Source organism: Erythrolamprus reginae, chromosome 1 (assembly GCF_031021105.1).
Source record: "Erythrolamprus reginae isolate rEryReg1 chromosome 1, rEryReg1.hap1, whole genome shotgun sequence".
Taxonomy (NCBI): Eukaryota; Metazoa; Chordata; class Lepidosauria; order Squamata; family Dipsadidae; genus Erythrolamprus; species Erythrolamprus reginae.
In genome coordinates, this window is record NC_091950.1 from 231326436 (window position 1) to 231354416 (window position 27981).

The window sequence follows — 27981 nt, forward strand, 5'->3', positions numbered from 1 at the left end:
CTGTTATCTGCCTTTTCTCTCAGCGTTTTGTTCCTGGCTCGTGGCCCAGCAGTCTAGAAGACCCGTGGGAGGTTTGTGCCTGTTAGCTATAGCCTCGTTTGTCATCAAGGATCCTGTGTTTTTGTATGAACAATTGCCTTCGTGTATCTATTTGGAGTTCCAGTGTTTTCCTGACTTGTAAGGACATTTTCTGTTGGCTTCTTTTCTCTTTACCATTATAAAACTGTGCTTGGATTCAACCGGTGTGTCTGGCTTATCTTTTTGGGTTGGTCATAGCTTCCAGAGTGACCCAGACAGAACAGATAAGAACCAAGTGTTCAAGATTTTTTTGCCTCTTCTTAAGAACCATTTTCTACTTAAAAATCCAACACTGGAAAAATTTCCCAGGAAATTTGAGAGTGGCATGAAGGCCCGGACAGTTTCCTGCCATTTGCCCTTTAATCCTGGCCATCTCAGGTTTTTCTGGGCTGCCAGAGGAGCCTTTTGGTGGTGCTTAAGGAGGCTTTGGCAGTCCAGAGCGAACAAAGCATTTTCCTTTCTTTGGGTGCCTGGAGATGGAATAAAGCACTTCGCTGTGGTGACTCCCTCATGCTGCCTCCCATACACCTGGTGCGAGGTTGCTTCCTGGAGCATCTGGGTGCAGAAAAGCAAAAGGGATGCTTCGCCCCAGCCAGATCAACTCGGCTTTAGCCAAACTGAGGAGTCACAACAGTGAAGGAAAGGCGCCAGCTACAAAACGAGTGAGCGAGAGGAGAGGGTAGCCCTTCAGCATGGGAAGGAAGAGGAAGCAGGTGGCAGCAGCATCCACCTTTCGGTCAAAGGAGCAGAAGGTTCCCCTTTCTCACCCGCCTGGGTTTCTCTCTCTGGTTCAGTGTATGGGAGGCAGCCTTGCACCAGGTGTATGGGAGGCGCCTGCTCCTCGCCGCCTCACAGTCCCTCTTTCTTTTTAAGCCTTAAAGTTTTTGGATTTTTTTGATTCCCCTGATCTCACCTTCTTCCTGTCCTCCTCCTCATCTTCCTCCTCCTCCCACCCAAATTCCAAATAAGACTGTAAGAGATGATATTTTGAAATGGTCAAGAGACGAAGAATTAAAATACAAAGATGTTCTGTCTGGGTTTTCCCAGACCTCAACACCAACTGAAAAAACAGCCAGACACTCTGGTAAAAGCCAAAAGTATTTTATAGCTGGAAAAAATAAGCACAAAGGAAAACCTGTCTTCACAACAGACAGGCTATAATACGTTACAGCAGGGTCCTGATGTCCAGTCAATACCACAAGCTTCTTGCTGGCACCCCCCCCCAAGGTTTCAATAGTCCAAGGTACAAACCAGGATTGTAAGCCACCAAAGTTCACAGACAGGTCTCACGAATCTCCAAGATAAAACTCCACAAGCCAGGAAGGGTGGGTCCGCCTTTTATCCTTTCCCAAGAGCACCACACCCAAACCCAGCTGTGACCTCTAATGCTGGAAATACTTAGCCAATTGAGTCCGTCTCTGATTAGCTCTCCTTTGTCGCATATCTATGATGTCTTGAGCATTTTCCCCTAAGGAATCCAGGCTGCTTGCTGGGGAGAGCTCCCCCTGGTGGGACTCTGGCTGTCCTTCTTCTTCAGCCTGGGATTCCTCTTCCTCGTCAGTCTGCACCTCCTGTTCCTCAGCCTCTCCCTCTGAGCTGGAAACCGACAGAAGGTCAGCCATTCCCGGAGGGGTCCCAGACTGAACCACAACACAAAGAGAAAGATGTCATTATACTAAAACAAGTGCCAAGAAGAGTACGAGAAAGCCGGAGGGAATACTACTTTTTAACAAGAATATTAATCAAAGAAAAAATAATTTTCCGTTGGCTGATTCCTGAAGGCCTCTCCTTCTACTGGCAAAGATCTAGAATAAAGATAGAGACCGTTGACGAAGCCAGAATCTTCTACAAACAATCCGGCTTGTTTAAACATGATTTATCTTATAAAGAAATTGGAGGGGGGGGGAGGAGAGGGGGGCAGCCTCCAAGGGGGAGGAAGACGCCCAAGACACAAAGAAAAAACAATCACAACCACAGCAAGAATTGGTGCTAAGTACTAGACTCCGAGAACCCCGAGAAACAAAACAATACTATAAGTAGAAATGTACTCAGATATCAAAATCTTCTCAGTAAATGTGAATGGATTGAACCACCCAAAAAAAAAGAAAACAGATATTTTCCAAACTTAAAAAACAAAGAGCGCAAATTATTATACTACAAGAGGTTCATATTAAAAACTCAAACACAGAGCTATTATACAATTCAAATTTAGGTAATGTGTTTACTAGCTTAGATGATAAAAAAAGAAGAGGGATAGCTGTTTATATAAATGAAATTATTGAAGTTAAACCACTTTATAGTGATAATGATGATAAAAAGCAAAAGAATATTGGAACCTAATAAAAAAGTGGTTAAAAGAAATAACACAGCAAAAAATCAAGAAAACACCAGAATTCAAATAAGAAATATAAAAAAGATATATATTACTTAATAATCCATATATTAGTAGCAGCTAGAATAGCTTTTGCTCAAAAATGGAAAGAAATTGAGACCCCAAAAGAAACAGATATACTTAAGAAAATTTTAGAATGTGCTGGCAAAAGGTATATATTTGGTGGGATACAAAGAAAAAGAGCTAACTTTATTTTATTTCTTTCCTAATGGGTTTGCAAACATTATTTGCTTTTGCATTGATTCCTATGGGAAAAATTGCTTCTACTTACAAACCTTTCTACTTAAGAACCTGGTCACGGAATGAATTAAGTTCTTAATTAGAAGTACCACTGTATTTGCATTTATAGACATCTGGGGATATCAATAGACATAGCAGGTAGAGAAAGAGGTACGTATATAAATAGTTTCCTCTATTTATCCATCTGTTTTTGGGTTTTTGAGATTAAGGAGTTTTCATTGTGTCTTCTGACTAGTAGTTGGTATTCATAGATGTGCTTTGTTAGTCTTCTGCCTGTCTTTTCTACATAGTGATGGTTACAGTCCTTAACATAGTATACATTGCAGTTTTGTTAAGATGTATTGGAGAGGTTTAGTATGGCTTGTGTGGTTTTAATTGTCTGTTGGTTGTTTATCAGATATTTTCACTACAGAGAAAATGATGGTAAATTAGAACTACAAGTGCTCCATTAGCAAAATAACACCCGAACATCCACAATCGTGATCTGTGCAAAAACATTCTTCAGGCAATTACAAACCGACTCAGAAACAACTAAAAACCTCTAAAATAAGTAAATAACAAAACCAATTGTGCCCCTTCCAAAACAGAAATCATCTATGGCATAAAATGTAAGGATTTGTTAAAAGTAATAAAATAATGTACACATATTTGATAATAAGATTGTTCCATTTTCATATGTGTGGTAAAATATGTATTTAGAGCTTAAAGCCTACTATTTTTTCCTTAAATTTAGCTTTTTCTGCAATAGTTAGATGCTTAACAGTCTGTGCTTTATCACAGTCTTGTGTTAATTGCTTCTTCTGTTTCCATCATTAACTCATCTCTTTCTCCTAAAACAGGTAAAAATAGAGATTATGTGTAATTCAATGTTCTAGTTTTTAATTTCATTTCTAACAAGTTAAAACATTTTGAAATAAATTTAAGCAATAAACAAAATTTCATTGACTGTAAAGTATTGATTTTATACACAAAACAGATGTCTGCAAACAAATCGAGCAATAGATTTTATAAAGTAGCATAATAAAATTTCTAGGAACTGTTCATCTACAAGAACATTGAATGCCTAGCTAATGGTTCCTTTCATTCTTTGGCCATGCCCACTGCCTGGAAGTGGAATAATCCTATTTCCTTTAAGTTAGGTTTGTGTTGCAGTGTCTCTAAGTTTCATTATTTAAATATAGGCAGCTCTACATCTCACTTCCTTTTATTGCAATGTTATAATTCATAATGGGGTGGTATGGTGACTCAGTGGTTAAGATACTGGGCTTATCAGCTAGAAAGCCGGCAGTCCAGGTTCCAGACTCAAGCTCCATGCGATGGGGTGAGCTCCAGTCCTCGTCTCAGCTTCTGCCAACCCAGCAGTTGGAAAACATGCAAATGTGAGCAGATAAATAAGTACAATTTCAGTGGGAAGGTAACAGAACTCTGGGATGTCATGTTGGTCTTGAAATGGAAATAGATGTGAGTGCCACCCCCTGTAGTCAGCAACAATTAGTGAAATAAAATCTGCAGTGACTCCTATAATTCATGATATATTGTATTATTTCAATGCCATTTTCCATGTTTATATCATATGATTAAAAATACTAACATTCTATTATTTAGAAAGCTTAAAGTATTGAAAAGAAAAAGAACTAAAAAGTCTGCCAGTTAAATTACCATTTAGGGTATCAATGTTACAAGCCTAAGTTTAACTTTTCATCCAAAGTTGGGTGCAACTTAAAGAAAAAAGGACTACTACAATTCACATCAAGGTATTACTTAATATAATACTTTGCTTTTGTGCTAATTATTTAACATTAAGATTTTACTGTATTATTACTCTCTTTATAGGTAACTCAATATCGTTTTAAAACCATGTTTTAATATGGATTTTGGTATATACTGTTTTGGCATATATACATTAATAGCAACTGTGAAGAAGGCTTTACCTACTGGGGTAAAACTGGGGTAGTTTTACATATAAGAGCAGTTGTGGACAAATAGCTGATTGTTTATAGTGTCAAAATATTTTTAAAAAGTCACTTCATACCTGTCATTTGAATCATACTATTGGCAGAGTGGCATCTGCATTTGTAGGGTGGGATATTTCTGTTACAGAAGAAAGGGATAGGCAAGTACAGTAGACTGGCATGTATTTGAATCTTTTTTGGGGAACATTTGTAATTATTTTCATAACGTTGAAGGAAATGGAGGACACGTTTCTTATTGTATGCATGAACAAATAAAACCAGTTTTTCTTCTAACAACATTCACAGCTTTCCATGTTTTTTCACATTTTGTGGGGCTTAATGTAATAAATTCCTGACAAAAATGAAGAAGGAATGAGGAGCTTGCCATAGTATGTTGCATCAGATGGCATATTTATGATGTCATGTAGCCTCTGGCATTGTTTTTAGTGGTGGAATCTTCTGTCTCTCTCATTTGGCTTTGAACTTCTTCTGTTTGAAGGGACAGACGCTCGTGCTTTGCATCTCATGCAATAATACTTCCGTTGTGCCTGTGTAGCATTTGGTGATGCATTTATGACATTTTATAAAGTAAGAATGCTGATCAAAGAGATTCTGTGTAACTACTTGAGCCATTAGAAAGCCTGTTTTATGTCAGAGCATTAAGATTCTGTTAGATTAATTCTGATTTTTTTCTGTAAAGAAATCAACACATAATATGGGAAGTATATCCTTTTAAAATAAATACTAGTATTTTGTGAATAGTATTGCATATGGGTGGGGATGATATTGAATTAAATCTAACAAATCTGATCTGAGGATTTTGTAATTCTCTTGAGGATTTTAATTGTGTTTTATTGCTTTTTATTTATTTGTATTTATTTTATTTATTTTTATTTGTCATACAAATATAGTATTGTAGTATGTTTAACGTAAGTATAAAGTAGAGATAGAAAAGATAAAAAGGACAGGGACGGTAGGCACGAAGGTGCACTTATGCACACCTCTTACAGACCTCTTAGAAAAGGGGAGAGGTCTATTGTAGATAATGTAAGGTTGAAGGTTTTGGGATTGGGGGAAAAAAAACCAGTCTGGTAGTGAATTTCAGGTGTTGACCACTCTATTGCTGAAATCGTATTTTGTGCAGTCTAGGGTTTTTTTAGTTGTTGTATGCTGCCCAGAGTCTGGAAGGAGTTGGGCGCCTTATAAATCTAGTTAATCTAATCTAATCTGGGTCCTCAGTTTACCTACCTCGGAAGGATGGGAGACTAAGTCAACCTTGAACGTGGTGAATTTTGATCTGCCAAATTTCAGGCAGCCAGCAGTCAGCAGAAGTAGTCTGAAATACTGCATTCCATCCACTGTGCCCCCACAGCTCTTTATAATTATATATATAATTATCTGCCCAAATTAATGAACTGTGTGTGGCATGAAAGCTCCTTCATCAGAGGTTATGGACCATAATCACCAGGCTGGTTCATTGTAAATTGATAAATATATTACTTTTTACTTCACATTCCAACTTCTAGACTAGAATCTGGTCTACTCACTAATCCACAAATCTGATCTGAGGATTTTGTGAACTCAAGAATATCAGATTTGGTAATTCTCTGTCTGTCTTTCTGCCCATTTATCTGTCTGTTTAGATAATTAGCTAGTTATCTCTTTAAAACAATCTGCAAAAAGGATAAAACTGGAAAAACAAGGAAATGTTACAAATTGGGATGCGTGTATTTTAAGGTTTTAGAAATAGAAATTCTCTGTATCACAGGACAAGGAATTAGGAATGAAGATGTTGTTTTAGAAAAATGTTTTTCTAACTCAGTTGGCCATCTTAACAATATTTGTCAACAGCATGCATTTTGTTCCAAGCACATTCTTTGCAATTATTTTACAATGTAGGCTCTTTCTTCCCACCCCTTCTTCTGTCATGGCTTTCCCTTCCTTTACATCTGTGCTCTGTTGAGTTTCCTTTTAATTTTCAATATGAAGATTTTTCCAAAGCACTTGCTATATAAATCTATGAGTTTGAATCAAATGGGTACAAATGTATTGTAAGAGGGTATTCAGCATTAATATTTTACTACAGTATTCCTGCCAAGCTAGTTTCAGTAATATTGTATGGGGACAGAGAGTATTCTAGAGAATACAAAATGGAAATTACACACACACACACACACAGAGAGAGACAAAACACTAATTTTGGTCTGCCATAGGTCATTATTTCCCCTGTTAGGAAATAAAAAACACATATCTTGGTTTGTAAACTTTGTAGCTGCAAAATAAAACTCATAAGATATCTTGTGCATTCTGCCTGTCTATTGGGAAAATATAAATCTTACCACCAGGAGATATTAGGCAAAAAACTTACTAAAAATATATACAGACATGCATTATATTGAACAACAGCTTAGAAATTGCCGTAGACTCTAGTTAAACGAATATAATATCGGATAAAGATAAACTGCCTGAAAAAGTGTCTGGTGTGTGTGTGTGTGTGTGTGTGTGTGCGTGTGTGCATGTGTGTGCATGTATATAATGTATATAATATTCAAAATGATGCCTTGGTGTTTAATGGTCTTTCTCTTTCTTTTTCTATCCAGTTTTTCTCAGCAGAATACAGGATGAGTTTTCTAAAAAGAAACTAAACAACTTCAAATATTTAAAACTTGTTAATACAGTGACAGTAGATAACTCAGATAAAGGTCCTAACAATGACCTTGCTGTCATTCAAACTGCATGTATGAATACAGGACAATTGAACCCCCATTCATAATCTACATGACCTCTTCTTCTTTTGTTTATTTATAGCATAAGTAGTGAAAAGAAGCCTTCTATTCAGGTTGGAACCATCTGTTTTCCAGTGTTTGTTTGACTAGTAACTTGACCTGATGATAATGTGGTGTCTGAGTTACAAAACAGATTGAGTTGTTGTGTAACATTTTTATCCCTGGAGTTCAGTGGCAGGCAGTGTGGAAGAAACACAGACAGTTCATCAAAAGCATGAAGATAATCCTTTTGCTTTGTGTGTGTGATTTTTTTTAAAAAAGGAGTTGATTTTATTAAGTAACATTCACTACCAAGGTCTTCACTGAATTTCTTTACAAGCTGAGAGTTAGCGGAATTTTCCTTATGCTTATTTAAGATTTGTTTTAGGCTGTTTTAGCCTTAAAAATAGAAATAACCAGATCAGCTAGGTACATATTAGGACGCATGTGGTTTTTGAATGCTAGATGAGATGCATTTTTCTTTTGCTAAAGCCATTTCATCATCCATAGAGATGACAGAAAAAATCATTTACAGGTTTCTAGCAGCACCATCTGCTATAATGCAGCCATTTGTTTTGTCTTTTTAAAATGCATCTGATATGTACACAAATTCTGGATTATAAAGGTATAAACTGTACTTGCCATGAGATTGGAGATAGGTCTGAATGGAAGAATAGTTACTGTACTTGATTTTCTCATCCCCTGTTTGGTTGTACATGCACTTTTGTCCCTAGCGTGATATAAGAACGTAGAGCTAATGCTTTTCCACTATGTTTCTTTTCTTTGTTTCTAATAGCAGGAAAAGATAAATTCTTTTTAGAAAAGCCTTTGAAATAATGACCTTTTTAATGTATAGGTGTTGGTAGTATCCAAAGTCTTGAACCGTAAAAAAAAAATCTCCTGTAGGTGTAAATATTGGTGTGTGTTTTTTCTTTACTTCTTTGACTATTAAGAATTATTTATTGAGATCACCATACATGCTCTACATATACTTTTCTTGGTGACTGTTATATCTTTAAAATTGATTGGACAAGAGATTTGAAGAAAAGCCTTGCAAACTCATAGTCTCAGAGCTCCACTCCATCTTCAGGCAGTGAGTTGCAGCAGTGAATTGATGACTGCTTTTCACTCCCTGGAATAGATATTCCAATGCGGTTTTGTCAGGTCAGAACTGCAGGCAACTGCACCAGCATAGACTCAGGGAATCAGCCAAAAAATAAAGCCACCAGACAGAGTTGGAAAAAGTCCTCAAAACATGTCAGCGCTGAGAAGCCCCCATGGACACGGTCAGTCTGGAGTCTGAGAATTAGAGCCAGGCTAAAAATGTCACCCTTTGATTTTCCATCTATTTCAGGAACTGAGATATCAGATGAAAAGGTCAACTGAAAGACTGTATCCATACATTTTTCAAAAGGAGGGTGGAATTTATAAATAACTGGTGAGGGTTGTCTATCCCATCCCTTCAGCAGCAGATTGTTTCCATGTGAAATAAGAAAGCTGATGGCTGATTGTTTTAACTTTCCCTCAGTGCTTTTACTATCACATAGAATTCTCACATAGTTTCCTCAGCTGTAACACAGACTTTTATTTGATACAGAGGAATACAGAAGATTGTTCAGGTTCTGTGCCTTGTTTCTACATAAACAAATATACTATTTATCTCCTGGATTCCCAGGAGGTGGAATCCCATTTGCAACATTCTATTATTTCATCCCATTGGAACAGTGATGGCAAACATTTCTGTCACCAAGCATGTGCATACCTAGGCCAAAACCCAGGAGAGGAGCAGCCCAGGGGTTGTGCACATTCCAGAAAATGAACTTCCGGTTTATTTTTTTATATTTAACTTCTGGTCAGCTAGTCTTCCAGTTGTTGGCAGGAATGCATGCGTGATGGTCAGTTGGCCGGTGTGCATGCTCACGCTGGAAAATGGAAGACCAGCTCTTCCAGTTTCCAGCACTGCCTCACGCACAAAGGCCAGCTGATTTGCACCAAAATCATTTGCGCACAGATTTACACCAAAAACCCTGAAGAGGAATGAGTGATGCCACGCAGGCCAGGCGAAATGGCTCTGTGTGCCACTTTGGGCACACGTGCCATAGTTTCACAATCATGGCATTAGAAAGACAAGGCCTCATAGTATTTGGGATTGTCTCCAACATGAGTAGTAATTAATTTTCTTCAGATGATTTTTGCCTTTATCAAATTAAAGTCTTACCTTTTATTCTCTTTGTTAAACACATAATAAAATGCCTTGGCATGTACTTTTAAAAATTATATATATATATATATATAAAAACTCTTTACTTATTGTACTCATTTTGGAAAAGAAGTCTAATAAATTCTGCTATTTATTTATTTATTATTTATTATTTGGATTTGTATGCCGCCCCTCTCCGAAAACTCGGGGGGGCTCACAACATCCCAGGGTTTGAAGATAAAATTGTTTTCTATCCATCTTAACTTGTAGAGAATTTCTTCAAAATCTTTGTCCCTCTGTGGAATAATTGTTTTGGCACAGTCATACACTCATATCCAATCCCTGGAAAGCAGACTGAAAGATCTTATTGATTCACCACTTTTCCTCATTTTAAATATTTATTATGTATTATTTTATTTATTTATATGTTAAGACCACGATCATGATATTTAAACAGTAGAGCTGCTGAGAAAGCTAAATGAACATTTTTAAAACAAAGCTTCAACCAAAATCACTGAATGACTTTACATATTGCAGGACTTCTGGAAAAGTTAAATACTGATAGAACATACAGGTGACACTCGAAAAATTAGAATATCATGCAAAAGTTCATTTATTTCAGTAATTAAAAAGTGAAATATAATATATGAGGGAGACTTACATGCAAGGCAAGATAGTTAAAACCGTGATTTGTCATAATTGTGATGACAATGCAGCTCTTCTGCATTGTTGGGTCTCACGTCTTTCATCTTTCTCTTGGCAATGCCCCATAGATTCTCTATAGGGTTCAGGTCAGGCATGTTTGCACAGTAATTCCACGGTCATTGAAGCAGGTTTGGGTGCTTTTGGCAGTGTGGGCAGGTGCAAATCCTGCTAGAAAATGAAGTCAGCATCCCCATAAAGCTCGTACGTGGAAGGAAGCATGAAGTGCTCTAAAATCTCCTGGTAGATGGCTGCATTGACCCTAGATTTAATGAAGCACAGTGGGCCAACACCAGCAGATGACATGGCTACCCAAATCAATGCAGACTGTGGAAATGTTTGCATCACATTTGGAAACCAAGGACCCAAAGTATGGAGGAAGAATGGAGAGGCATACATTGCAAGATGCTTGAAGTCCAGTATGAAGCTGAAGGCTGCTACTGAAGCATCCTGGTCCTCCATAACACCTCAGCAATACCACAGGCTGATAGCTTCCATGTCATGCCGCATTGAGTCAGTAATTGCTACAAAAGGGGCCCAAACCAAGTACTGAGTAAATATGCATGCTTATGCTATGTATAATCTTTGTTTTATTGATTGCATGTAATATTCTAATTTTCTGAGATTGCAAATTTGGGTTTTATGACAAATCACGGCTTGAACTATCTTGCCTTGCATGTAATGAGTCTCTCTCAGTAGTGGGTTGCTGCATGGACAGCCTGGTACACAGTCCCAGTTGGAAAAATGGAGATGTGCATGCATCTCTGTGTCCCCTATGCACGCACAGGAAGCAAAAATTCACACAAGGACACTTGTGTGCATGAGATTTCACCAAGTTTTGGTGGTTTTTTTGCTTCAGCACATGCATGGAAGCAAAGAAGTCACCGAAAATTAGCAAAATCCCTTGTACACAAGCATCCTCGCATGAAATTTTGCTTCCTGCGCATGTACACTGGGAGTGCACTGGTAGCACTGGTGATTGGCAGCCCTTCATTGGTCTCTCTCGTATATTGCGTTTCACCTTTTAAGTTGCATTGCTAAAATAAATGAACTTTTGCAGAATATTCAAATTTTTCAAGTTTCACCTGCATCTTGTTTCTGGATGGTGCTGATGAATCTTGGTTTTAAATCTCTGTTCCTCTTCTCTGCCTTGGTTGGTTTAATCTGTCTATACTGTGGGTCAAAAGTCTTCTGGCTCTTCCATATGAGAACCAGTTAAAAGATAGCAAAAAAATGCTTTTGTTCTCATTTTCATTTTTCATTAAAATATTCTTCTTAAAAACACCTCTCTGCCAAATACCACCTGCCACAACCAAATGGGAGATGGCCATTGTTTTATTTTCATACTTACAATGTTTACATTCTGCTCAAATTAAAACCTACTCTGAATAGCTTTCATTTCCCATTTGAGTAATTAAGATTCTAAAAGAGTCTAAAGCAAATAACAATTTAATGCAAAACATGGTACCAGAGATAAATAAAAGTCTGTTATAATCCATCTTATAGGAGACAGCATTTCACAACATTTCAGTGCTGAAGGTTTCTCATTTTTAAAATAATCATTAATAATAATAGTTACCCATGAGCTGAGGAAAGCATATTTGCTGAAAATCCCTCTCTTTTTCATTGGAATATATGGTTGGATTCTTTAATAAGAGATTACTATGTTTACATCATTGCTTGGTATCACTAAGGCTGGCCTTTTGTAGTAATGAAACTTATTATTTTTGTTTTGTGTTATATCTGAACTAATGCTAAATCTGTGATTTGTTTTAACACATAGTTTAGCAGATATTAATCATTCTATACTATGACCTATATCTTGTCTCTTCAACAGCTCACTAAAAACATTCCAATTTTACTTATATCTCTGAACTGTGTGTCATTTTTTGCTGTGATAAAGATTTCTTTTTGAGCTCCTCTCTTTCTTTTGCAGTCTGAATATTTCTTTTGGAAGTGATTTTTTTTAGGGGACAGTACCGGGTGGGTAATCCATTCTTCTTATGGATGCCATTGCATTGACAGATGGCTAGTATTGGATGTAAACCAAAACATTCAGAACACCAGGCCTTTATAATACAGAGTTTTAATTAGAGTTACCATATGTCTAGTAGTTTCTACAAGAGCCCAGTTCAAACTGTGAATGCCCTATCTGAGAAAAGGAAAAAAGTCAGGGATTTGTTTATTTCATTCTCCTCATTCCTTTTTTTCCCAATAATGCCTGCTCTTTGAAGTCATTCTCTGTGTCTTTCCCATCAATCTTTTCTTTCTTCCCAGTTTAGCCTGACTCCCTGCTCCTGTATCATACCATCATTCTCCTCCTCCATTTGTTCTTCTCCAGTCCCAAAGTTGTGTCCAACTCTTCACATCCCATGGACTTTAGCATGCCAGCCGCTCTAGCATCCACTGTCTTTCGGAGGTTTCCCAAATTCATGATCATTGCATTGATGACATCATATTCTGCCATCACTTTTGCCTTCTCCTTTTGCCTTCAATCTTTCCCAACAACAGGGTCTTTTCCTCTTCCGTAGCCCTGTTCTCCTTGTTGTTTTCCATCCTGCTTACTTGTTTTCCCAAGGGCCAATGTTAGCCCCCAGCCCAGAAATGACCCTTGTCTCTTCCCATCTCCTTCTCAGCATTCCCAAAGGAAAGTATTAATATGTGTTTTATTCAGGGGTGAAATTAAATTCCCCCCCCTACTGGTTCTGAGGGCGTGGCTTGGTGGGCATGGCAAGGAAGGATACTGCAAAATCCCCATTTCTTCCCCACTCCTGGGGGAAGGATATTGCAAAATCTCCCTTCCTCCCCACTCTAGGGCCAGCCAGAGTTGACATTTGCCGATTCTCCAAACTACTCAAAATTTACGCTACCAGTTTTCCAGAACCTGTCAGAATCTGCTGAATTTCACTCCTGGACTGATTGCTACATGGGTGCATGGAGGAATATATGTCATTCATACAAGTGAATTGTTATATGGCTGGAGAGATCCACTGTCGATTCTCATTTGATTTGGGACCAGTTGTTCTCTTTCTGCCCAGTTCAGTGTTGTACCTTTCAGGATAAAGTGAAGAGAGAAGCAAATGTAAAGTAGAAATACAAAAAAGAAATATATATTTTTCTATCTCAATAATAATAATAATAATAATAATAATAATAATAATAATAATAATTATTATTATTATTATTATTATTATTTATTAGATTTGTATGCCGCCCCTCTCTGGAGACTCGGAGCAGCTCACAACAACAAAACACAGTATAAATCCAATGATTTTAAAAAAAGGTTAAAATCCTTAATATAAAAACAGTCATACATCCCAGACAAGCCATGCATAAAACGGAAAGGTTTTAAGGAGTTTGCGAAAGGCAAGGAGGCTTGGGGTAGTCTTAATCCCTGGGGGGAGTTGATTCCAGAGGGTCGGGGCTGCCACAGAGAAGGCTCTTCCCCTGGGTCCTGCCAGACAACATTGTTTTGTCGACAGGACCCAGAGAAGGCCAACTCTGTGGGACCTAATCGGTCACTAGGATTCGTGAGGCAGAAGGCGATCTGGAGATATTCTGGTCCGATGCCATGAAGGGCTTTATAGGTCATAACCAACATTTTGAATTGTGACCAGAAACTGATCGGCAACCAATCTGATCGGCAATCATATATATTAAGTAATTGTACTGTTTATTAGAAGGTTAGAATATTTTGACATATCTTAATTTTCTGTACTATGTAAACCCCCCCCCCCCATTTAGATGTCATTTGATGGGGAGCAGAAATTAACTTAAATAATTTATAAATTAAGCAATAGTCCTAGTGGTATTGTTCTTTCTTATAAAAGAATGCAAAAAGGAGGGTACTTTTTAAAAAAGCAATATATTAACCAAAGTAATGCTCTGCATCATTTTCTTCTTTCTAAGACAGAACTATCTTGGTGGATATGAATCTCCCCCCCCTACGCGGTCTTTATATCCAGGGCACATTGGAATTGTCATTAAACATCAGCCATCTTCTGAGCGCAGCCTGTATTGTGATTGCTGCTGGTGGTGTCTTGAAAGTGGGTAAGTGAAAAATAATAATAGCTGGAAGAGACACTGCATTATGTATCTTTTTTTAAAAAAGTGAACCATGCCTAATTAGCCTCAGGTATGACAAAGTTACGTTGGGGTATATATGTTAAGGGCAAATGATGAAATCTAGAAAGTAGAATAACATCATCAATTGGTTCTCATGCTATCTAACATTTATTAAATTCTTGCAATATGCTGGGCATGCTGTAGCACAAAAGGCTCTGTTCTAGTCAAAGTGGAATATATAAATGCTCATTGGAATGCAATCAAAGGCTGTTTCACACTGAGCAGAAAACCTGATATTTTTCCTCCTAGTAGATAAAGAGTGCAATAGAGCCAATATTGAGTTAGGCCCAGAAAATCCTTTCTCAACACCTTGAATTGGGTTTGATAGTTCAGTGCAGGATTTTAAATACTGCTGTGACATGAACTGATTTAGCCACCTTTCTTAACAATCAGGCAGCTGCTGGACCATCTTCAGGAATAGCTCTGCATCAAGTGTATTGCAGTAATCCATTCATAAAACTATTAAGGCATGGAGCAGTAAAGCTCCTGATGTGGAACTTCAAATATTTTATGATTAGTAGCCGCTACCCCATCACAATCCTTTTGTGATTAGCTAAGGACACACAGCAGTTACTTTGTGGTGATGCTTGCAACCCTTTATTCACATTCCAAATGTGTTCACTACTTAAAAGGGATTCATATCCTTTTATATCCTGAAATTGAACTGACTTTAATTTGCATAAAACTAATACTGACCTAAATTATCCTTAGCATTTAACTATACAAGGCATTAGCATCCTTCAACTTTTTGTATTAGCGATCTGGTTAAGACATGGAATTGAAGCTCGTCAAATTTGCAGGTTATATTAAAACAGTATAATTAGGACTTTAGATTACAGAAATACAATTCAAATTTATCTTCATAGTTTAAAGAAGCAGGTTGAAAATAACAAATAAATATTTAGCAGAGGGAGATATAAAGTTGTAATGGTATGTAGGAATGATCTTGAGGGACAGGAGGAAAGGCTGCACCTAGACAATGGTCTTGTGAACCAAATTTGAGTCTAAAGAAGGAGACGTGATGAAAGGATCATCCTGATTTTGGGGGGAAATAAAAACAAGGCATGACGGGTAGTTCCAAACTTGTAAGATTATGTTAATGTAATTTTACAGTAAAGATAGAGGTAATGTTCCTGGTTGTTCTTGTCTGGATTACCTTGCAAGGTCAACATCAATCTTTCAAGTCTGAAAGTACCCTTGCCAGCCCCCACTACTACTCTCCCAAAAGCTAAGGAGCCGCCCCGAGTCTACTGAGAGGGGCGGCATATAAATCCAATAAATCTAATCTAATCTAATCTAATCTAATCTAATCTAAGGAGAGTCCTTTCTGAGCATTTTTGCTACCTCTCTTCCTTTGGACTCAAATTAATTTTGTTAATCAGACTGTCTAGCCCTTCCTCCTGACCTCCAAGGTACTTTCTAAATGCCAGCACAAAAGTGTAGCAGAGATACAAACAAAGGAAATGCTAGCTGAAAAGTATCATGTCTGCGGAGAGGGGCGGCATACAAATCCAATAAATAATAATAATAATAATAATAATAATAATAATAATAATAATAATAATAATAATAACAACAACAACTCTACAGAAATAAGGAAGGATGTTTGGCCTTGAGGATTAAAAAAAATGAAGAAGTGAGAGGAATATAGCACCACTCTTCAAATAATTGGGAAGAGTGAATATGTTATCATTGGAATTACAGGAAGCAGAGTCTAATTTGATGTTTTGAAAAAGTCTTCTAACAAGAAGAGCAGTTTGACAGTGGAGTCATCGGGTCAGAGAGCTTGGTGAGCTCTCCTTAATTAGATGTGTTCAAGCAGAGACTGGACAACCATCTGTTTAGGATGCTTTAATTTGGATTCCTGCACAGAGGTTGGCTTCCAGGGCCTAAATGATCCCTTCTAATTGTACTGTATAAGAATTAAAGCAGGCCTGGTAATTAGTAAAATGGGGTCGGTCCTTTCCTTTGATTCAGAGATAGTTTTGAAACTTGCCACCCCAAGCTCCCCAGTTTTAGTTAAAAGACTTGGAGAATTTCTCAGCTAAGATCCAAGAGGAGATGGAGACAGCACTCATTTTATAAATTTTGTAAAGTTGCTTGGGTCTAGAAGAGATTTATTACAGGGGTTGTTTTTCCCAATAGATTAACACAGAAGGAAGCACATGAACACTTACTCTTTATTGGTTTCTTGGCGAAATGAGATGAATTTTGCATGTGACCCAGAAGAAAGCAAGCTGCATGTCAGTGGAATCAGTGCAGAATTTTAGAACTGAATTACTTTAAGATTATCATTCAGATTATCTCAGGGTGGAGTAGAATTTAGGTTATTGTGAAAAATGAGCAAAAATATTCAGTTTAGGAATTTGAAGCGGTTGGCAATTAAAACCCATGAATATTACCTTTCTGGAAATCTTTCAACAGTTTTGTTTTCCAATTCTTCCTATAATAGTAATTTCCTTCATTTCCTCTTCCCAAACAGAGCCATGCAATCCTTAGTCAAAGTAGATCTTCTCATCTAGTTTTCCCCTCCTTGTCTTGATCCATTTTGGGGCCAACTCTTTCTTTCAGTCTTCTAGAACTAATCTATTTTGGTTGAAAAAAGTATTTCAAGTAGTAGCTGTTGAGTAGCTGTTTTGGGAATGTATCCAACCAAAGGGCCACAACAACAACAGTTTGAGTGCTGCCTGTTTCCATCTCTTCACTTCCTGTATCTTGGAAAGTAGATAGCAGTCTAACTGAAAGGACATATTCCAGCTACTGTATATAGCTAACATTCAATCCACTCTAGATCTGCCATGGATGTGTTACAGTGCATTTCTTATTAATATGTCAAGAATTAAGGCCAGGACATACTTGTCATAGGTAAATAGAACACAAATCACTGTAACTGGAATGTTTAAACAGTAGCATTCCAGAAGACTCATTTTGTTGTAGCAGAGATTATCATATTTAACTTCAGGTAGCATTCAGACTAATACATATTAGTATTCATAATTTATGGTACTATTATTCATAGCCTATTACATTTAAATTTTAAAACTCAGATTATTTTTGCTATAGAAATCTGTAATTCTAACACGTCCTAACCATCATTCTTTCAACTGTAAAAATGGCCTTTTTATTAATACTATACAGGGAATTAAAGAAATACATGTTGCAACTTTGTAGCTTCTGATGTTCAAGTTTTGTTTTTACCTTTTATTATTTAACTGCTTATTATTTTACCTTAGAATGAGGTAATAGATTTAAGAGATTAACCTGATTATTGAGGTAGCAAGGAAACTATGTTCATTAAAAAATTTAAAAGATGCATAATTAGTAATCTTAGTTCAGATTCCAAGAACCTCTGGGACATTTGTTTAAAGCAGCAATAGTTCTTCTCTCAAAAATGCCAGATGAGAGATGTACACAAATTATTTCACATATCTGGGAATCCAGAAATACATTGTTATAACCCATTTTATTGAACTAGACACAGTACATATTAATAGTGCAAACTGGAAACAATTTTTATAGAACCAACTTGTAAAACCTGGAAATATCTAAACTTTAACAGAACATTAAAAGCATATCATAACATGCTTCACTTTCTGCACAGTAATTGTTAACAGAAAGAAACATACAGTTTAATGATAGGATAAATGGAGAAGGAAAAAAGAGCAACAGAAAGAGGCAGAGAGTGGGGGGAGACTGGGATAGAGGGAGAGAAAGAGAGAGGGAGGGAGGGAGGGAGGAGAAAGAGAGAGAGAAAGAGAGCAGTGGGGAGCATCTTCTTTCAAGTTTAATTCTTCATTTTGTTCTGGATTGTTTCAGCGTTAACTATAGAGTTACAGTAGACATGAATGAGCACAAATGCTCTTCAAAAAGTGTTTTCTGTTTTAAGCCAACAATATCCAGAGGACAGCTGGTAGTTGTATAAAATCTGCGTGCTTTAGCACCTGTTGTACTGGAAATGACCCAATAGTGCATGGGATCGGGGAATAGGGTAGCTTTTTAGTCATTTTCCCTTTGGTCCCATTGACTGCCAGTTGGCTGTTATCTCTCTGAAGAACTGGATATCACAATGCAGTGGTCTATTAGAATCGTGCAATACTGCTAGAATATTTAGCCAGGAATACAACAAGTTAAAACTGATAGTACTATGTACAAAACAATTGGGTTGCAATATGTAAAACAAGCTAACAATGAATGCTTACATGTAGTGTTGCAAATTGCCATAAGAGGGAGCCAGAAACACGATTCTCTCTCTCTGCTCTCTCTGTTTTTTCTGCTGATTCACTGTGATTGATGTAGTAACACTGTATGTTTGATGTTAATTTTATGTATTTGTAAGCTGTAGTGTAAATGTAAGACAAAGACAGGCTTGTAATATTATTATTGTATTGAGAAATATTGACTGATTTGAATGTGAATGACTGGACTGTTTAACTTGACTGTGCTACATCTAAATGTAAACACTATAAACTTCAATGTATCTGTTTTTTATGACTGAATAATTACTCATATCTCCTCGATATCTACTGGAATCCCACGTTTTCCTCTGTGCATGTCCTTGATAACTCAAGGGTTCTGCACACTCCTTAACAAAAACTCTGATACAATTGAGTCCATGGTTGAAATAAAGCAATGGGTATATTAATATTACTTTTCCCCACCTCCCTTTGATTCTAGGATGATGGAACACGCTAGAATCTGTAAGGAAACATTTGTCTGGAAGAAAAGATAAATTGTAAATCAAAAACATTCCTTATGACTCAGTTCCCTGTGTATGTGTGTATACATATATATACACACATTTATACAGTACATATATACCTAGTGCACATGCATGAATATTTAATTTTTTTAACTTTTATTTCATAGATTAGAACAGACCTACCAGAAAACAACAGACTCATTGAAACTCATTATTTCTCAAACCTGGCATCTTTAAGATATGTTGAACTCTGGGACTTGAAATCCACACAACTTAAAGTTGCCAAATTTGAGAGATGCTATATGCAAACACTTAGAAAAAGATATATTGAAAGGTAACGTTTAACAGTTTGAAGGTCTGGTAATAAGTCTGCGGAGAGGGGCGGCATACAAATCTAAATAATAAATAAATAAATAAATAAGAGCAAAAGCAATGAATTTAGGTACTATTCTGAAGATAACCTATTAACCTCGGTGGTGGTTCTACTTACCTTTGCCACTGGTTCGCAATTCTGCTACTGCACACACTCAGTAACTAAAATCAGCCCAAAACACAGCTGAGGAGTTGATCTGCTATGCTTCGGGTGAAGGAATAAAAGTAACTATAAACCTGAGTGCACACAGGAGGGCCCTTTTTCAAGCAGCAGCAGAGGAAAAAACTTACAAACAGGAAAAAATTTAGAATTTTTTTTTTTTAAAATCAGTATCTGTTTTTCTCAGTTTCAATGCTTTGGATTGGTAGTGAAATGATGGTAAAAGTTCATCTTAATTCTTTATTGGAAAACATAGGACCAGATCAAGGAAAGCCATTGAAACATGGATTCAGTTCTTTTATCAGATATAAAATATACTGGGGGGAGAATCATTGACCCCCTCAGAGAGGGTTCGCAACTTGGGCGTCCTCCTCGATCCACAGCTCACATTAGAGAAACATCTTTCAGCTGTGGCGAGGGGGGCATTCGGCCAGGTTCGCCTGGTGCACCAGTTGCGACCCTATTTGGACTGGGAGTCACTGCTCACAGTCACTCATGCCCTCATCACCTCGAGGCTCAACTACCGTAATGCTCTCTACATGGGGCTACCTTTGAAAAGTGTTTGGAAACTTCAGATTGTGCAGAATGCAGCTGCGAGAGCAATCATGGGCTTTCCCAAATATGCCCATGTTACACCAACACTCCGCAGTCTGCATTGGTTGCCGATCAGTTTCCGGTCACAATTCAAAGTGTTGGTTACTACCTATAAAGCCCTTCATGGCACCGGACCAGATTATCTCAGGGACCGCCTTCTGCTGCACGAATCCCAGCGACCAGTTAGGTCCCACAGAGTGGGTCTTCTCCGGGTCCCGTCAACTAAACAATGCCGCTTGGCGGGACCCAGGGGAAGAGCCTTCTCTGTGGCGGCCCCGGCCCTCTGGAACCAACTCCCCCCAGAGATTAGAATTGCCCCCACCCTCCTTGCCTTTCGTAAGCTACTTAAAACCCACCTCTGCCGCCAGGCATGGGGGAATTGAGATACGCTTTCGCCGTAGGCCTTTACAATTTATTTATTTATTTATTTATTCATTCATTCGTTCTTTCGTTCATTCGTTTATTTATTTGTTTGTTTGTTTTGTATGTATGTTTGGTTTTTATATTAATGGGCTTTTAATTGTTTTTATTATTGGATTATTATTGTACGCTGTCTTATTATTGCTGTTAGCTGCCCCGAGTCTCTGGAGAGGGGCGGCATACAAATCAAATAAATAAATAAATACATACATACATGCATGCATGCATGCATGCATGCATGCATGCATACATACATGCTATTTGCTGGGAGTTTTGAAATATTATGGCCTGGTTATTCAAGAGACAAAAAAACACAAACAAATATCTGGAAAACAGCATAGGACCTGTCCTGTTATGTAGATATTATGGAAAGAGAGCTGAAGAAGATGTTCTAGCTGCCCCTTAGTCCCTCACTCTGGATATAGTCTTTGATTAAAAACAACCAACAAAATCAAAAGAGAAAAACATATCCCTAAAGGGGACAAGATTTTCTCGAATGCTATAAGGAACTCCTTTCAGAGATAATATAGTTTTGTTGTTGTTGTTGTTATTGTTGTTGTTGTTATTATTATTATTATTATTATTATTAATTATTATTATTATGGGACTGATCAAACCAACTCCAGAGCATCCTGGAGTAAATCAAGCGATTTCCAGATGCCTGAATTGGCCTCCAGATTGGTCCTTCTAAGTCTCATTGTATGAATCATTTGCCTGATTTTGGATCAAGAATAGTTGTATCTATAAAAAAATTAATTTTCATAGACACTTCATTAAATAGGTTGCTAAGATTAATTCTTGTGAATGATTATTACACTTTCTCTTTTCCTCACCAAAGGCAAGTTTTCTGAATATTAAATTATTGTGGCATGATGTCTAATTCTACACAGATTTCTTTGTTTAATTCTACATCTGCTGCAGTTTGGGGCTGTATAATTGATTTAATCTCTAATTTTAAAGGAGTGCTGAACTCTCTTACTGGACTCTGCTTACATTTCTCTAGGGCAGAAGTTGCCCTACTTTTTCCTTCAAGTATCTGCTTCATGCTAGACTATTTTCGTCTGAGTCTGTAAACTACCCTGGGTGAAATAAATAGGTTCACAGTTGGAATACAGCTCGCTTTGCATTCTAATAGATAAGAGTTATTTCCATCCTCCCTTTGTTGCCTTTTTAATTCTCATCTTATGTTTCCAATATCATCAGAAAAATTCCTTTAGGTTTTACATATAGTGTCTCTGAAAAAGATTTTATTGTTTCAAAATTTTAACTGAACATCAGTACAATATACATATATGTGTGTGTGTGTGTGTGTGAGAGAGATAGAGTTTTCTGTCGAAAAATAGCAAAATAGCTTGAAATAGATCTACACTAGTCTCCCTTTTTTCATTCTCTTTCTCTCTCTCCCTCTCTCTCTTCACACACACATGAATGAAGAATGCCAAATATTTTGAGATTAACTATTTTTCTCTCTACTAAACTAGTTCTGTTTCATACTTACCCCACTGAGAAAAATATCTAAAACTATATTTGGGAAACTGAAATTATTAAGCAAAACAAATATCTGTGCCAGAACAGCTAGAGTAATTAAGAAATAATAATTATTTGTTCAGAAAGGAAAGATTCAGATATTTTTTTAAAAAGAAAGATTATGCTCTCTGGAGAGAAAGATTTTCCATCCGTTGTCTTTGCTTTGACAAGAAGGATACTCTGTTGCAAAAGGTTTTTTTATTTTTTCTCCATCACTCCATACATAAATAAACATACCTCCAAATATTACAATGAAATACAAAGTTATACATTTAAATCAATTGTTCATAAATTATTTATATATAACAGTTTGTTCTCCATTGCATCTGGAAGGAGAGTCCAACATGGGTATTACTCCAATCCTATTGGTAGAGACTGAGTTAAAAATTTACATATTAATTGAGCACCGCCCCCCTCTGCTCTTCCCATGAGCCAGTTTTAAAAACTCAGTCTAAGAGTAGAGACATACTGAGTTTGTTGAGAACCTTTTAATTAGGTTAAATAGAATAATAATAATAAATAAAATGTATAAACCTGTTTTAATCTGTTTCTTTCTTTTTCAGATCTGAAGACAGAAGTGGAACAGAAGGATGGGGTCTCTGCCCTCCGTGGGCAGCACCCCCAACGATCGTCCTCAGGGGTTTTGTATTCCCCCCGAGGGAACACCCCGCAGAGGAGCAGCCAGCCTGGGGTCCCTGACCTCCGAGGTCATACCAGGGCTGCGAGCCGAAGGTGGAGGGGAATGCCCCTCCACTGGGAGGCTCGGAGGCGACCCGGATCGGCCGGCATGGAACCGCCTCACAGCTGATCGGGAGATCAGCGCGGCGGCCGCCGCAGAGGCCACGGGAGCCGCCGGAACAGCCGCTGAGAGCCGCGAGCAGCTGGGAGAGCCGCGGTCCCTCTCACAGAGCCGCGGAGGCCGGAGAGAAGCAGGTCCAGGCTCCGGAGACCGGAGCGACCCGGAGAGCAACCCGGACACCGCGGAGGCGTGGGCGCCGCCATGTTGGGCTAGAAATGGGAGGGCGCGTCATTAGGCGCGAAATCCGCTCCTCCCCCCCCTGACGGCGGAAAGAGCGCGAAGGGCCAGGGAGCCCAGTGCGCAGGCGCAGGCTCGAGAAAGACGAGGCACCATTTTGCATGACTCAAAGGAGGCCGCAAAACCAGCTACCGGAGGCAAAAAAGTCTGTTTGCTGAGTTCAACGAGCTTGTGTGTCCCCAGGCACTGTGAGTACTATGGAGGATCGCCAAGTCAGCGATAAGCCCGCTTCCCCTAGGCCACCAAAAGACAAGCCCAAGGGGAAGGGAAAGGAGAAGGCAAAGGCCCCTCATTCCCCTGCTTCCACTTTCTTCTATCAAGGAGGCCGAAAAGCGCATCAAAGCGCTTGAAAAAAATCTGGAAGCTGCCTTACAATCTTCTCCAGCAGGGCTACCTCCAGCACAGCAACAGGGATCAGACCCTGTGTCACCCCCAGCTACCTTTGGGCCTATGGGGGTCCATCATGAAGGGGACTGGTCCCCAGACCGGCAGTTTTTGCCCATGCCTCAGGTCATGCCATCCCCCAGCACTTCCTGGGCCAGACCAGGGTCAGCGGGGCCTTCCGGGAGGAGCTCCCAGGGACCATCTGCCACCTTTACCCCCACAGCAGCTGGATGGAGATCACAGCCTGGGGCATGGCAGAATTTGCCCCCAGATTTACAGGACATTATAGCCAATGCGTATTCGCAGAACATGAGTATGGGAGCACATCAGTATGGCAGGCATCCCCAACAGACAAAGGAATCATGGTCGGCACCACCCCCCTCGGGTTTGGGGTCCTTGTTGGAAGAGCTGGATCAGTTAGAAGGCAGTGACCCGGAATATGGATTCTCCAAGGATGAGACTGCGCCAGAACAAACGCCCACAGTGGGTTTGTTTAAACCGACGCTTTTTAGGCCCTTATTATGTAAGGCCAAGCATGTGATGAACCTTCCCGGCTCAGCCAAGTCAACAGAGGCCACAGAGACTGGCAACACCTCGGTCACCCTTCTTCAGGAGCCTCAACCCGAGTCCGACCACTTTCCTGCCTCGGACATTTTTGTGAAAGGGCTCAAAAGACCCTGGCAGTATCCTGCAGCGGCCCAAGGGCCTACCAACATCGAGAGGAAGCTCTACACCTTCGATGAGGAGGTGGAAAAACTTTTGGAATTCCCCCCAATCGATCAGCCTGTCGTGATGCTTGTGTCAAGCGCCGTGGTGCCTTCAGAGACAGGCGACAGCCTGAGACCTGAAGAGAGGAGGACGGAAACATTACTGCGCAAAACACACCAGATGTCAGGCTGGAGTTTCAGAGCTGCGGCAGCAGCGTCATTCATCAACCGTGCTTCACTACTATGGATACAGGAGATGCAGTCCCGCCTCGGCCCGGAGGACGGACGTCTCCGCCAGGATCTGAGTAAGCTGTGAGCGGCGACGGAATTTTACACAGACGCTACCCTACACGCAGCCAAGTTCTCCGCCAGGAGCATGGCAGACACACTGTCATCTCGACGCCTCCTGTGGTTGAAGAACTGGCAAGCAGATCTTAAATCTAAATGGCGACTGGCCTCCGGTCCATTCCAAGGATCAACCCTGTTCGGAGACCTGCTGGAAAAAGTCCTCGTAGAGGACAAGGATAAGAGGAAGGTCCTCCCCAGGTCCAACCGACGGCAGGACCGTAGATCCACGCCATACTCCAGATGGCAATCCTTTCGTTGGGATGCCTCGGCCAGCTCCACCCAGAACCAGTGACCCTTTTCCCAGGGTCAATACAACCCACAATCCTACTGGAGCGATCGGGGCTCCTTTCAGGACAGGCCACGGGGCTACCATCAGTCCAGGAGACCATTTCGTGGCAACAACCAACGAGGGTTCAAACGTAACCCGAAGTGACTCAGCCACCTTACAGCCCTTAGGAGGCAGGCTCCAGGGATTCAGCACGGCCTGGCAAGCGACCTCCTCCGACAAATGGGCTATGGCTACCGTGACACACGGTCTCAAGCTAGAGTTTATTCAGTCACCTCCAAGTCGTTTCTTGAACTGCCCAAAGATAAAGGACTTTCAGAAAAAGCTGCAATTACGCAAGGAAATCACGCACCTGTTAGACATCCAAGCCATAGAACAGGTCCCCCGTCAGGAGGAAGGTCAGGGATTCTATTCCATGATATTCATCGTTCCCAAGGCCTCCGGGGGCTGCAGGTTGATATTAAACCTGAAACAACTGAACCTCTTCATAAGATACCGGAGATTCAGGATGCATTCCTTACAGACTATTTTGGCTTCCATCCGTACACTAGATCTTTTAACATCTATCGATCTCAAGGAAGCATACCTGCACGTTCCCATTCATCCAGAACACCGCAGGTTTCTTCGCTTCTGCACGGAAGGCAGGCATTTCCAGTACAGGGCCATGCCATTCGGCCTTTCATCGGCCCCGCGGACCTTCACCAAGCTCCTCGACGTGCTAACAGCCAGTCTACGGGCACGGTCCATCAGGTTGATGGCCTACCTGGACGATATCATCATTTTGTCCAGGTCCCCGGCAGCGGCCAGGAGAGACCTTACCGAGACCATTCACACACTGCAACGGCACGGCTTCACCATCAATGTGGAGAAAAGCCAGCTCACGCCCACCACCAGTTTGCTACACCTTGGAGCAGTCATAGACACCCAGACGAGCACGATGGCGCTGTCAGCAGAACGGCAGGACAACATACGGCGCCTGGTGTCCAACACGCGACGGGGACCAATCCCCTTATCTCAACTGTCAAAGATACTAGGCACCCTAGTGTCGGCCATTGGTATCATCCCTTGGGCCAGATACCACATCAGGACATTACAATGGTTCCTGCTTCCAGCTCAGAGGACAAAGGTGAGCCACTCACACCGGCTAGTACACCTGCCTCAGAAGGTCAAGGATTCCCTGGGATGGTGGACATCGGCCGCAATAGCCATCGGATCTCCATTCCGAATACATGACCAGATCATCCTGACCACAGACGCCAGTCTTACAGGGTGGGGGGCCCATGTAAGACGCCAGTCTTACAGGGTGGGGGGCCCAGATGGCTCAAGGCCTGTGGAGGGCGGAGGATCTATCACCCATCAACATCAACTTCTTAGAGCTAAGAGCAGTCTTTCTCACTCTACAGACATTTACACCGTTAGTCCAGGGAAGGCACATGTTAGTGCTCACTGACAATGTCGCGACCAGGGCCCACTTGAATCATCAAGGGGGCAGGCGGTCACAGCGCCTCATGGAGGAGACGAACAATTTCTTCAACTGGGCCGAACGCCATCTGCAGTCCCTGTCAGCGGAGCACATTGCGGGAGTCAGCAATACGCAGGCAGATTGGCTAAGTCGGTCTACCTTAGACCCATCAGAATGGAGGCTGGAACCGAGCATCTTCCAACAGATGATCGCCAGATTTGGATCCCCATCAATAGATCTGTTTGCAAGCTCCCTGAATGCCCAGTTGTCAAGGTTCTACACAAGGTTTCCAGACCCAAGGGCGGAGAGGGTCAACGCCCTGTTGACACCCTGGGCCCCGGGATTACTGTACGCATTCCCACCGACGAACCTGGTACAGAGGGTAGTGGAAAAGATCTTGAGGGAGAAAGCGGAGGTACTGTTGGTAGCCCCACACTGGCCCCGCCGACCGTGGTTCTCCGATTTGGTAGCACTGTCGGTGTCACCCCCATGGAGGATTCCGGATCAGATGATTGCTCTCAGCCAGGGGAACCTACAACATCCAGACCCCCAGTGGCTTCAACTAACCGTCTGGCACTTGAGCGGCTCAGACTACGACAACTGAATATACCTGACAAAGTCATTGATACCATACAGGCCGTGAGGCGCCCCTCCACGTCTCGCATTTACCAAGCAACGTGGGCAGCCTTTTGTGGGTTTTGCGAAAAACATCAAGCGAACCCTAGGACAGCGTCGGTGATCTCCGTCCTCGAATTTCTACAAGCGGGACTTGAGCGTGGGTTGGCGCCTAATACGCTAAAACGACAGGTGGCTGCCCTTTCCACCATGATACAAGTGGAAGGCATAAGGTCATTGGCTTATCACCCTTTGGTGAAAGACTTTCTACGGGGAGCATTGAACCAACATGCCCCGCTGGTTAGAAGGTTTCCTTCGTGGGATCTCATGCTAGTTTTGAGGGCCTTGACAAAGCCACCATTTGAGCCTTTAAGATCCATACCAATTCGATTGCTGTCTATCAAAACAGCCTTTCTAGTCGCGATCACGTCGGCACGGAGGGTGTCGGAACTGGCCGCCTTATCAGTTCGGCCTGATATCTGCATCTTCTACCCAGACAGGGTGGTAATGAGACTAGACCCTTTATTCCGAAGGTGAACTCAGAATTTCACAGGAAACAAGAACTGAGTCTTCCTGATTTTTGTACCCACGGTAGTCACCCATCAGAGTTAAGATGGCATAAGGTAGATGTCCGCCGTGCGGTCAAGATTTACGTTAGACGGACAAAGGAGTTTAGGCGAACGGAGAGGCTGTTCGTTGCATTTTCTCAAGGGAAGAAGGGACTTGGACTTTCATCTGCTTCAGTCAGTCGTTGGATCAGAGACTGTATCGCAGAGGCATACAAGGCTCGAGACCAACCTGTACCAACGGGAGTGACTGCTCACTCTACTAGGAGTGCGGCCGCTTCAGCAGCCTGGACCACACAGGCGTCCATAGATGACATCTGCAGGGCTGCCATGTGGGCAGCTCCTTCAACT

The 27981-nt window shown here is 40.5% G+C and overlaps 1 protein-coding gene across 8 annotated transcripts in view; it reads left to right on the top strand.

Annotated features, from left to right (window-relative positions):
• Window positions 1-27981, top strand: part of PKHD1 (PKHD1 ciliary IPT domain containing fibrocystin/polyductin) — a 359271-nt gene that overhangs the window by 222635 nt on the left and 108655 nt on the right. For all 8 annotated transcript variants that reach the window (XR_011557350.1, XM_070732513.1, XM_070732506.1 and 5 more), the window contains one exon: window positions 14239-14379. Coding sequence is in view for 7 of the 8 variants with exons in the window: in XM_070732513.1 (XP_070588614.1) it covers window positions 14239-14379 (141 nt within the window). In the remaining variant the exon portion in view is untranslated. The remainder of the gene's footprint in view (window positions 1-14238; window positions 14380-27981) is intronic.